The 12,162-nt window shown below is 51.8% G+C and overlaps 1 protein-coding gene across 5 annotated transcripts in view; it reads left to right on the top strand.

Moving 5' to 3' along the window:
- Positions 1-12,162, top strand: part of SCARA5 (scavenger receptor class A member 5) — a 36,177-nt gene that overhangs the window by 17,659 nt on the left and 6,356 nt on the right. For 3 of the 5 annotated variants that reach the window (XM_062633797.1, XM_062633795.1, XM_062633793.1), the window contains exons 5-7: positions 2,183-2,263; positions 4,724-4,822; positions 11,700-11,747. In XM_062633797.1, coding sequence (XP_062489781.1) covers positions 2,183-2,263; positions 4,724-4,822; positions 11,700-11,747 — 228 coding nt within the window. The remainder of the gene's footprint in view (positions 1-2,182; positions 2,264-4,723; positions 4,823-11,699; positions 11,748-12,162) is intronic. The other 2 variants (XM_062633796.1, XM_062633794.1) reach the window with 1 other exon arrangement.

Here is a 12,162-nt window from a genome sequence, read left to right as displayed (position 1 = left end):
GAGCAGGTAGCTCCCGTGTCCCTCCTAGGGTTAACAGACCCGAGGTGGGGCTCTGGTGTGGGTTACTTCCCAGTGTGCTATAAAACCAGAGCAGATGGAAATTGTCAGAGATGTCCCTGCACAGGGGACCTCAGCCGAGCTGCGCTGGAGCTGGAGTGGGGGAGGCAAGGCATTCTGTGTGAGCAGTAGCTTTGCTCCAGTGCCATTCGTGTGGAAGCCCTTCCCTTTGGGGAGGATGCTTGGTGCAAAGTCAGGGTGACGAAAGGGGAGCCCTTTCCTCTGTGGCTGCACTGCAGATGTTTCCAGGGTTGCTTTTAGTTTTGCTCATGGGGAGAAAGCATCTGTTTTGTTTAAGCAAGTGGTTTTCAGCAGCTCAGCCTTTGCTGTGCTGGGGTGCAGGATGTGAGGGAAGAATTTCACCTGAAACCAGGATCGCATCTGGGTCATGCAGAGTTTTCACTGCTCATCCTGGGACACCTGGGCATATGGTGATAGAAAAACCCCTTTGCCTTGACCCTTCCTCTGCTATCCACTAAAATCACCATTACCTCTATGAAGCCATGGATCTGTGATGGGCTCTGCTTCTTGTAATGCCCTGTGGGATGAAATTATTGGTATTGGCATATTTGCATTCTTCCCTTCTGCATTCTCCATTATTTCTTTATTTCAGAAGGGGTTGGGTGATACAGGGTGGCCTAAATATAGCCACGTTATCATTCCCCATTCCTGGCAGTGTTCAAGGCCAGGTTGGATGGGGCTTGGAGCAACCTGGTCTGGTGGAAGGTGTCCCTGCCCATGGCAGGGGGTTGGAACTGGACGATCTTTAAGGTCCCTTTCAACCCAAACCATTCTGTGATTTTATGATCCCACATCAACAAGGCAGTAAGATCTGAAACAGATGGAAATTCCTGACATCACAGTGCATCCCTCACCTGGTTCCTGTCCCGTGTCCTCTGTGGAGTAGCCCTTCATTGATGCTGGACCTTTTCTATCATGAAACATCCTGTCTCCCCCATCCAGGGTCAGACAGTGTCCCTTCTGCACGTGGTTCCTCTTGTTCCCACCCAAAAATGTCTCCTCATTGTACTCAGCTCTCTGGGGTGTCCATTGTTCCTTGCATCCTTTTGTTTTGCCATCTAAGAGGAGAGGTGCCTCGAGGGTTGTGGATCCATCCCCATGTTGTAGGGAATCACACAGGGAAGAGAAAACCCAGGGCAAGCTAATGCAGCATTTCCCCGTAGTCCTTTCCCAGGCTCTGAGCCTCTCCACTCGGGAGGTTTCCTGAGCTTGCTGTGCTTCATCTGCTCAGGAACCCACTAATTCCTGCATAATATTTGCAGATCCTAAATACTCATCCATTAGGACTCTTAAACATCCTCCCTCTTCCTCTCCTGATCCTTTTGCTTTACCACATTGCCTGTAGCCCTGGCTGGTTGCTGGCTTTCTGCGCGGGTGGGAGATTATGGCTTTTGGGGTTTCTTAGGAAAACAGTCTTAACAGTTTTCAATTATCAGCGTGGCTTGGTGGAACAAAGGCCGAATGAGCCCTCCTGGCCTCTCTCTGCCCTATTTTCTGTCATCCCAGGAGTCTTCTTTCATTTTATTTTATTCTGTTCAAATTCCTTCTTCCAATTGATTTAGCTCATAATTGTTTTCAGCTTTGTGGACTTGGCCCCTTGCAGGCTGAAGCACGTAACTCTGTTACTGGGTTGGACTTTCTGCTCACTGATGAGAGTTTACACTGCAAAGCAATCACTGATGACCGCTTCCTAATGAGATCAGTGATGCAAATCCTCTCCTAAAGGATCATCTCGGCATTTCCAAAATGCATTTCTTCTTCTTTCTTTCGTTTTTTGACATTATTTGACAGCTTGGAGATGTCACAACTTTTGGTTAAAAGGGAATTCCAGGAGACTGAGTTATGCTCAAGGTGGAACTATAGGAGCAGCAAGGTGAATGGAGTCATGCTTGGCCTTTAAAATCCATAGGACATGGAAGAAAGGCTGCTGCAAGCCCCCTCAGTGTCACTTTGCTCATGTCTAGAGAGATCTGCATTTATTCAAGGTCCCTGGGCCTGATAGATGATAATGGCTGGTGAACGGTGGGTGGTGCACACACTCATGCATCTGCTGCATGGTGGTGTGCAATGGCTGCACTCCTATACCTGTGTATTTGTGTTGCAGGGCCACCAGGACCCAAAGGAGACCAAGGCAATGAAGGGATGGAGGGTGAACCTGGTCTTCCTGGCCTGCCTGGGCTGCGAGGTAAGGAACAACACATCCATAACCCTGCAAACCTTCACCCGAAGTCCACGGAGTCATAGAATCATAGAACCACAGAGTGGTTTGGGTTGGAAGGGACCTCAAAGCTCATCCAGTTCCACCCCCTGCCACAGGCAGGGACACCTTCCACTAGTCCAGGTTGCTCCAAGCCCCATCCAACCTGGCCTTGAACACTGCCAGGGATGGGGCAGCCACAGCTTCTCTGGGCAACCTGTTCAAGAGGACACCTGGTGACTCCCCAGCCTGTGCCCTGGGACTTTGCTGGCTACGCACAAGTCTTGAAGAGCAACAGGATTAACCTGTTGATGTGCTGCCCCATCTCCTGCCAGTCTTCAGGGGCAAAAGTCTCTCTCATCCCCCATCTGGCCCTGGGATACAGCTGCAAGGGTCCATCACTTGCAGGCTGATGGCCCCTGGATCCTTTGACAGACACCCAGGCCAGGTTTGTGCAGGACCTGGCCACCACCCCGTGCTCTCTCAGACCAAGCACTTACAAGGTACCAGGGCTGGCCCCACTGCCTGCACCCCCCGGGCAGCACATGGGGACCCAGCACTGGGGTCCCTGACAGAGAGGACTCAGGCACTGGCTGCAGCTCTAAGGCTTTTCATAGGACACATTTTTCAATGTCAAAAATTCCATTTCCTGCCCCCTTCTTAATTCCAACCATTGTTTTTGAGATAATTCAATTGAAACAAAACCAGCAGAAGACAGCCCCCAACCTGAGAAACAGGCTTGAGCCTGTTTCTGATTTCAAGCCAAACCTAGAAATACTTTGCATTCAAGAGCCAGGGATGGCACAGAGGTGACGGAGGATCCCTTTTGGTCAGGGCTTCCTGTCTCCAAGAGGCTCTTTTCTATTGAGGTGACTGTATCCATCCTGCCTGGAGCATGGACCTCCTTCTCCATCCAAGAGGAGGTCCAGCCCTGGCTTCACCTTGATTGAAGACATGACCCACGTAGGGCTGTTGGTGTCAGAGTCAGGCTCAGCACCCCAGCCCTGTGCATCTGAGCTGCTGGTCCTGGGCTGGGCTTAAAACCTCCTATTTTGGCATCCAGCGAGCAGCAGGACCAGCCAAGTTAGGCAGAGCCAGCCTGGAAACAGGACTGCTTTCTGCAAGCCCTCCTCAGCGCTGGCTGCAATGCTCATTTCACCAACAGCTATATTCTTTTTGTGTTGACAGATTCATGGCTATTTTTCTTGGGTGTAACAAGCATCAGAAATTCATCGTCTGGCTCCTTTCCTTTTCTTGGTTGTTTTTCTTGTTTAAGCAGAAAAACAAAACAACCTCTGGAGGGTTCACCTTTGGGAAGAGTTGCTCAAAGGGCCACTATTTTTGGGTCTTTCTCTGTCTCCCTTCCTCTGCTGTGGTCACAGCATCAGCCCTTTGAATATGGGAAGCTCAGGTTCAGGTGCAGCCAGGCGTTGTAAAGCATCCCTGGTGCATCCCCTTTTGCATCCCTCTGCACCAGTGCCTCTACCTAAGTACAAAGGCAGGTCCTGACTTCCTGCAGCATTCCCTCTGGAAAGGAGGAGTTGGCTGGATGCAGCAAGGAGAGAATTAAGCCCCAGACCATGTCTGCTGGAGCTTGTGCCCAAATTCTGCCTGGCAGCTTTTTCTCCTCTTAAACCAGAGGAAAATATTGACTTAAGTTTGGAAAAGCCCAGCCCAGGAGGGGCAGGAGGCACAGTGCCAAAGGGATCCAGGGCTCCCTCCACATGGGAAGGGGAGACCAGCAGCACTGCGCCTGGCAGGGGGCTGAGCTTGGGTGGTGAAGCAGCTTCTCCCCCAAAGAGCTTTGGATCTGACCCAAACTCATGCTCCAGCTAAGTCTCTGCTGGGCTGACCTGTTGGGACCACCCCCAGGTCCCACTAGAGACCATCACCAGCACAGGAATCCCTCCCTCCACTTCTCCTTGCTGGCCTGCATGGCTGGGGCTTGGATGTGTCCCCTGCAAAGGGAGCCCAAGCTCCCAAATTGAAGCCCCCATTTCCCACATCCTGGGTGCTCAGATAAGGGTTTCAATCCAAACCCTTTTCTGATAAATAGCAAACCCACCTGATGAGTGTGTATGGCTGTGAGGGACCTGCAGCTCATGCTGGGTATATCATGTCTCCTTAGGGTCTCTGCTCCATCCTAGCTCCTTGCTCTTCCTCATTGGTCTCCAACTTTGGAGCCCAGTTAACTTAATCTGAGCCTTAAGATGCTCAGAGCTGCATTAGCACCAGCCTGTGTCTGTGTTAATCCTGTCCTGTATCCAGGGGAAGATGCAGAAGGAAACACTCTCAGGTGTCTCCTGATGGCCCCTGACTCCTGGAAAAGAACCAGAGGCTGGCTGCCATGTCTGCTGGCAGGCAGGACGTGTTTGAGTATGTGCACATCTGGTTTGTGCAGGTCTCTGCTGCAACAGGGTCATTTTGCATCTTTGTCCTCGTCTCCAGGGCTGCCAGGGGAGAGAGGACCACCAGGACCACGTGGCTTGAAAGGGGACCAAGGAGACCTTGGCCCTCCAGGTCCAGTGGGGATGCGGGGATTCAAAGGTAAGGACCAGCCTCTGTGCATGCTCGTGGCTGGCTCGTGGGGTCTGGTTGGGTTTATTGGGGAGCAGACTGGCTCTGGAGACCATTGGCTTGGAGGGAGAGGGTCAAAACAGCTGTGGGGCTTGGCATAGCAATGGTGCCTGCACTGAGCCCTCACCAGAGCCCCGTGAGGACCTGCCGGACTGCTGTCCCACGCTTGGCTCCAGAATAGCTTTAGGAACAGCCTTGTGTTTGTTTTCTGGTGACCTTTTCTGGCTCGCTGTGGTTTTGCAGCATCTCACCACACCCCGGCTGAGAGCTGTGGGTGTAGGAAGTGGCCACGCACCTTTTTAGCAGGACAGATCTGCCCCACGAGACCTTCTCAAAGACATTCCATGCTGCAACCTAAGACAGGATGGATAAACCCAAAACATGCTCTTTCTGCCTCAGAATGCCTTGTGGGCAGGGGGAGGCAGGAAACCCAGCCCAAGGAAAGGGCACCACCCTGGGCAGAGCTGCCCTGCCTGCAGCCTGCCCTGGTCTCCAGTGGCTAAAGTGGTGTATTCCACTCACCTTATGCTTGTGGGTCATGTTGATCCACACTGGCCACCATGACCTTGGGCCATGGCCATCCAGGACTGGGAAATGCCCTTGGCCCTGCAGGCAGCACTCCAGGCAAGGAGTGGGTGTTGCTGAAGGTCCTGTGCAAGCTCTTGGCTCCACACAGTTAGTTCCTTGGGTGAATTGCACATGTGAAAGCTGAAGGAAAATGTCCTGGCAAGAGCTGGTGTCCAGTTTTCCTGTACGTTCTGACCCTGGTCATTGCCAGAGTCAGGGGTTAGGGAGGGATCCCTGTGTCCTGTCTGGTGGTGCATCCTTCATATGCTTCACAGTGATGGCCGTCTCCTTCCTATACCTTGCATGCCACCAGAAAACCCCCTGTAGTCTAGGGGCAAGAGCATTTCTTCCATCCCTTCTCCACTTTGTGGCGTCTTTAGGAGAAAGACCTTTCCCAGGAACATGACACCCACTTCCTACTGCCAGTGCCTTCCAGGGCAGCCCTGGTCCAGATAGAAAGGAGATGCAGGAGATAAGATGCTCCCAGTGGCCTCCTTCTGTAGCCAGAGAGCAAAGTGGAGCTCTCAGAGCTGCAGTCTCCTGCAGGATTGGCACCCATATGGTCCTCTTTGCCTTGAGCTGTCACTGCTGTTATCACCCGCTCTACTGACAGGATGGCTCTTTTCATCCCACTGCCCTCCCAGGCACCCCAGTGTGGGCACAAGCTGACCTCCTGGAGCCTGTTAGCTGCTGGAGATGGCTCTGCAGGCCCTGTGGCTGCTTAGGTGATAATTATGCAGCACCAGGTACTCTTGACAAGTGCCATTGGGTGCCATTTCTGTTGCCCCATCCCATCTAACTGGAAGTGCAGGGTTTCTGGGCTGGTGGCTGGGATAAATCTCAATCCTTCCACCAAGGCAGAGACTGCCAGTGGGAACAGAGCAAAAATAAAGAAACCATGATTTAGTGCTTGTTTTCCAGCACTGTCTCTTGGATTTTGGAGGTAACTTTGCCTGCAAGATTGCAGTATGGTGCTGTGGGGGTGCAGGACTTTATCTGAAGTGAAAACGCCTGCTCTGATGCTCCAGGAGCTCAAACTAACCCTGGATACATCCAGGCACAAGCCTTGCAAAGGCGCGAGTGCTGCAGGGACCAGTGTTAACGCAAGGCAGACATCGGCACTGAGATGTTCCTGGCAGCACATCAAAGGCTGAGGTTTGCCAACCAAAACCACAACGTGCTTCGGGACCACAGTTTCCTTCCCTTCCCTGGAGCAGAGGAAAGTGGGCTTTTCTCACCAGCAGTGCCAAGCACTCATTAGACAAGCAAAGTATTCCAAGGAGCCTGGGCCGGTTGAACTGGGCTTCAGTGGAGGACCAAGCCCTGAAGCCAGATTTGTTCTGCAAATTGCATCCCTGGGGGATGTGCCCCTTCTGGAGGGAGGAGCTTATTGAGCTCCTGCATCCTGTTTCCCCCGCATGAGAGATGTTAATAGTTGATGTGCTGGGTCAGTGCTGAGATGTTTTAGCAGACCCCATGGTGGCATCACAGCTCCAGCAAGGAGCTCTCTGGAGACACAGCAATGAGGATGAAGCCTTTTTCCAGTCCTTACCAGGCCACGGGGTGGTGGAGACCATCCCAGCACAGCCCCTGCCTTCAGGGGACAGCCGTGGCTATGATGCAGCAGTAAAAGCATCAGCCCCTACAAGCTTGGTGACCCTTCCCCAGTGTGTGCACTTCTGGTGTCCTCAATAAAAAGGACATGGAACTGCTGGAACAAGTCCAGAGGAGGCCACAAGGATGATCAGGGGACTGGAGCACCTCCCGTATGAAGACAGGCTGAGAAAGTTGGGGCTGTTCAGCCTGGAGAAGAGAAGGCTGTGTGGAGACCTCATAGCAGCCTTCCAGTATCTGAAGGCCAGGTTGGAAGGGGCTTGGAGCAACCTGATCTAGTATGAGGTGTCCCTGCCTGTGGCAGGGGGGTGGAACTACGAGATCCTAAGGTCATTTTCAACCCAAACCATTCTATGATTCTATGATCTCAATCCCCTCTTGCCCAAGGAGATGAAGCACTTCTGCTCTTGGTCTTGGGAGTCGATGGGTCTTTGCCATGTGGTGCATTGCTTCTGGCTATCATCCTGTCACTGGTATAGAGTAATCCTTCCATCTGAGAAGGACTCCTGTCTTGAAGAATGTTAATTTGTCTCAAGGCCTTGATGCACCCAGCTCATTGTGCATTTCTTGGAAGCCTTGGTTTGGGTATGCCTGCAATGTGGCAAAGCCATCAGGCATTCCTCTTTGGAGTGTGGACCAACTCCAGTTCCCACCACAGCCCATCACCAGCAGAGGATCCCTCCCTCCACCTCCCCTTGCTGCATGGCTGGATGTGACCTCCAGGTCTTGGATGTGTCCCCTGTGAAGGGACCCCCTCATCCCACTTCCCAGAGGTCAGGGGTGCTCAGATAAGGGGGTTTCATCCAACCCCATTTCCAATAAATATCAAACTGCGCTGGCAGCAAGTGCTGAATTTCTAGGGTTTATGGGATTCTCTAAAATTTATAGGAAACAGACACAGCCAGGCAATGGTCCAAACCCAGGATTTAAGTAAAGGCCTGTTTTTCTGCAGCACTAGTCTTACACTTCTATAATGACTTTCTTCTGAGCACAGGAGAACTATTGCTTCCCCAGGAAATGCAGCCTGTTGTGGGGCATGGAGCATCTGGGGAAAATGAGCCTCCTCAGCAAAAGCCCTGGATCAAGGGACAGCTTTTCCTCTCCAAAGAGTCCCAGGATTTTCCCTTGCTGTTGGTATTTTCCTGTCCTTGATGCATTTTCCCTCAAAACTACCCCAGTGGAGTATTATTTTCCTCATTTCCAAATGGGGAAAATTATTCTGGAAAGTGAGTAGACATCAGTCTTCTTCACTCTTCCATGGAAAACGCGTTAGAGAGGAAACAATAGTAAATGAGCCAAGGTAGGCAAGGTAGGGATTGCTAATTTATAGATAAAGTCAGGGCAATACAAGAAATCCCCTTCCTAAACACCATGTACAGGCAAGGAGGAGGAATTGGCCATGTTGCAGAACATGTTCCTACCTGTGAAGATGGGGCTTTGGCAACTTCTCTTGGTGCTTGCACTTTGTCAGGATATAAATGATCTCAGCATTGCATATGCTCTCACTGTCCCCTCCAGCAGCTCCCATTGCACTGACTCCTTCTCCATTCATAACCCAGTTCTGCTCCTCAAGAGTCCCTGTAACCATTTTCCACAGCTAACCCTAACCCTAAGCTGAGCCCATCTACTGCTTTTTGGAGACCCGCATGCACTTTGTTGACCCTGCATCAGGGCTTGCTGGTGAGCAGCACCTGGCCTTGAAGATGTGCTGCGGGGCATCTCGCTCTGTCTATGCCAGGAGCCTCTGGCTTCCCCTATGGCATTCCTGGCTGCTGGAGTGGTCTCAGCACTGGTCCTGCTGCCTTTAGCCCACTGTGCCTCTTCATTGTATCATAGAGTGGTTTGGGTTGGAAGAGACCTTGAAGACTATCTAATCCAATCCTCTGCCACGAGCAGAGACACCTTCTACTAGACCAGGTTGCTCAAAGTCCTGTCCAACCCAACCTTTAATGTTTCCAGGGATGAAGCATCCCCCACCACTATGGGCAGCCTGTTCCTCTTGCTGCAGTGCAGTAGGTTCCATTTGTGCCAATATTTTTTGGCCTTGGTCTTTTTCTTAAAGGTCTCTAACCACTTCTGACCACTGAGGTCTCCCATCCTATCTCTCAGAGTATTTCCTTCCCCTGCAGCATGTCTAACTTGTTGCTGTCACGTCCCTGAGATAAGCAACAGTACAGCAGTTGAGTTATTCACTCCAGGAGTCTCAGCCCACAGTGTTTCTACCCAGTGCCTTTCCCTCAAGCTCCACCCTTCCACCTTCACCTCTCTCCATCATTCCTATAGGATGCAGCCTGGACCCTGCAGGGAAAGCACTCCTGCTCTGGAAAAGCCAGATTTTTGGGAACAAACACATAATAACTGTTGCTTTCCAGCCCCCTTTTTCTCGAGGCTGGGGAAGGAAGGTGCTGGAGAGCATGGGCTGCTCCCATCACGTGCTGGCGAGCAGCATCTCTGGCCGCTGTCCCGCTGCTCGGGGGGCTGCTGTCATCTGGTTCCCATCAGCGGGGCAGGCTGCAGGCAGCTTTCCTCCATCCGACACAGCTGCGGCTGCCCAGGGGAGCAATCTCGCTTTCCCAGAGCCTCCAAGTTAAAGGGCAAGAATTTCCTGCATGCCTTTTTTTTTCTTTCCTTCTTAATATTTTATTTTATAAGACATTTCTGAGTGTGTGTGTGCGCTGTTTGTTATTCTTACAGAGACAAAAGGAAAGGCTATGTTGAAGTGGGGCCGTGTTTCAGGGCTGGGGCTCACCCAGAGCATCACTGCCTGGAGCAGCATAGAGCATTACAGTATCACACAGTATCACAGTATGCTAGAGATTGGAAGGGACCTCGAAAGATCATCTAGTCCAATCCCCCTGCCGGAGCAGGAACACCTAGATAATGTTACACAGGAATGTGTCCAGGCGGGTTTTGAATGTCTCCAGGGAAGGAGACTCCACAACCTCCCTGGGCAGCCTGTTCCAGTGTTCCGTCACCCTCACTGAGAAGAAGTTTCTTCTCAAGTTTAAGTGGAACCTCTTGTGTTCCAGTTTGTACCCATTACCCCTTGTCCTATCATTGTTTGCCACTGAGTAGAGCCTGGCTCCATCCTTGTGACACTCCCCCTTTATATATTTATAGACACTAATAAGGTCACCCCTCAGTCTCCTCTTCTCCAAACTATAGAGACCCAGCTCCCTCAGCCTCTCCTCATAAGGGAGATGTTCCATTCCCATAATCATCTTTGTGGCTCTGTGCTGGACTCTTTCAAGCAATCCCCTGTCCTTCTTGAACTGAGGGGCCCAGAACTGGACACAATATTCCAGATGGGGTCTCACCAGGGCAGAGTAGAGGGGAATGAGGACCTCTCTCGACCTACTAACCACCCCCTTCTAATACACCCCAGGATGCCATTGGCCTTCTTGGCCACAAGGGCACAGTGTTGGCTCATGGTCATCCTGTCGTCCACTAGGACCCCCAGGTCCCTCTCCTCTACACTGCTCTCTAACAGGTCGTTCCCCAACCTATACTGGAACCTGGGGTTGTTCCTGCCCAGATGCAGGACTCTACACTCCCTTGTTATATTTCATCAAGTTATTCCCTTGATGAAATGAGTTATTCCCTGATCCCTCTGCAGCTTCAGGGCAAAGCCAGGACCAGCAAAGCCAAGCGCACAGCCCCATTCAGGACAGTGTTTTCAGTGGTGCACACCATGGGATAACACAGCTGCTGCCTGACAAGAGGAAAGCTGGAGCATGGGGAGGGTTTAAGGGAGGTGGTGGGATGCAGACAGAGGCAGCCCATGCTCGGAAAGCCAAGCCATGACACAGATAATTACTGAGCTCATTATTTTCATATGGAAATAGGCGTGTTGTTGAAGGCAGCCTGTTTATCCAGCTGGTCTGAACCCTCCAGCATCACTGCTTCTCCATGGATACAGGGTTTGGGTTCAGCAAATCTGCTTGCGAGGAGGTACCAGCTGGGTGCAGGAAGGGTCAATGCTCCATTGAGGCTGTGGGAAGCCACGTCCTTGTTAATGAGCCCTGCAAAATGAAGCTTTTTTAGCCCCAGACAGGGATTTTCAGCGCCCAAATTCAGTGTTTGCTTTCCTTTAGTCCTGCTCTGCTGTCGCTCTGCAGCCAGGGCTTGGCTGTTTGGGTGAAGGGGTAGCAGAGTGGGTGGGATGGGAACACCAGTCCTCTGTCCTCCTACAGGACATGAACCCCAAGGGGAGTTGGGGGGGATGGGGACATCCTCCCATTCTTACCCTGTGCACAAAGCAGGGGGTGGGTGTATTGCACAGCTTCATATAACCAAACAGGGTACCCAGGGCAGGGGTCCCCCATGGATGCAGAGGGAAAGAGCTATATTGGGCATGAAATACAAAGACACCAAGCCCATAGGGGATGAACCCTGCATGAAGCCATGTTTTCCCAGGGATTGGTTGGTTTTTACTTTAAGAAGAAAGATCCCAGAAGAAGATGGGGCTGTGGGAAGATGGGTCCCATTGCCATGCAGCACATCCAAGGGGTCAGGAGAGGGGCTGACAAGTCATTTTGCTGCTTCATGGCTAAATTTCCCAAAACTGATAAAGCCCCTCAAGAGCTACAGCATTACCTAAGAGCAGGGCATCCACTTAAAGTCTGATTCTAGCAAGATTTATGCCTCATACTCTTTCTTTTCCTAGGTGACCGAGGCCCAAAGGGAGAAAAGGGGGACCGAGGCAGCAGCATGGGTAAGCTCTTGCTCATGGCCATCTCCTTGGAGCTCCAGGAATGGTTTTGGGGGAGTTTGTGGGGTTTGGAGTCTATCAGGGAGATACCTGCTGCAAAGCAGGCAGGAAGGCAGTGGTCACTGCCAGGATGAGGCTGCTGAGCCCTGTGCTTGGGTTTTTCCTGCCTGGGCAAAGAGGAGCCAGAGCCAGCAGAAGGTGGGAGGGATGTCACAGTGAGGATGCTCAAGGAAGGTAAGGGGGAAGCACCTTGGCTGCAATGGGCATGCTGGGACTCCAGCCAGGCTGATGGGGTTGGATTAAGGATGTCCAAAGCTGGCTGGGAGTTTTCACTCGCAGGCACAAACAGGATCAAGCCTGGGTTTAAGCTCACTCACCCATAGAGGCAAAGAGCATCCTCACTATCCTAGGGAGAGCC

This window comes from Pezoporus occidentalis, unplaced genomic scaffold (assembly GCF_034315485.1).
Source record: "Pezoporus occidentalis ecotype Australia unplaced genomic scaffold, CSIRO_AGI_Poc_V1 ctg403, whole genome shotgun sequence".
NCBI classification, from domain to species: Eukaryota; Metazoa; Chordata; class Aves; order Psittaciformes; family Psittacidae; genus Pezoporus; species Pezoporus occidentalis.
Note: the sequence above shows the minus strand (reverse complement) of the source record. Positions and strands in the feature narration are given on the sequence as shown.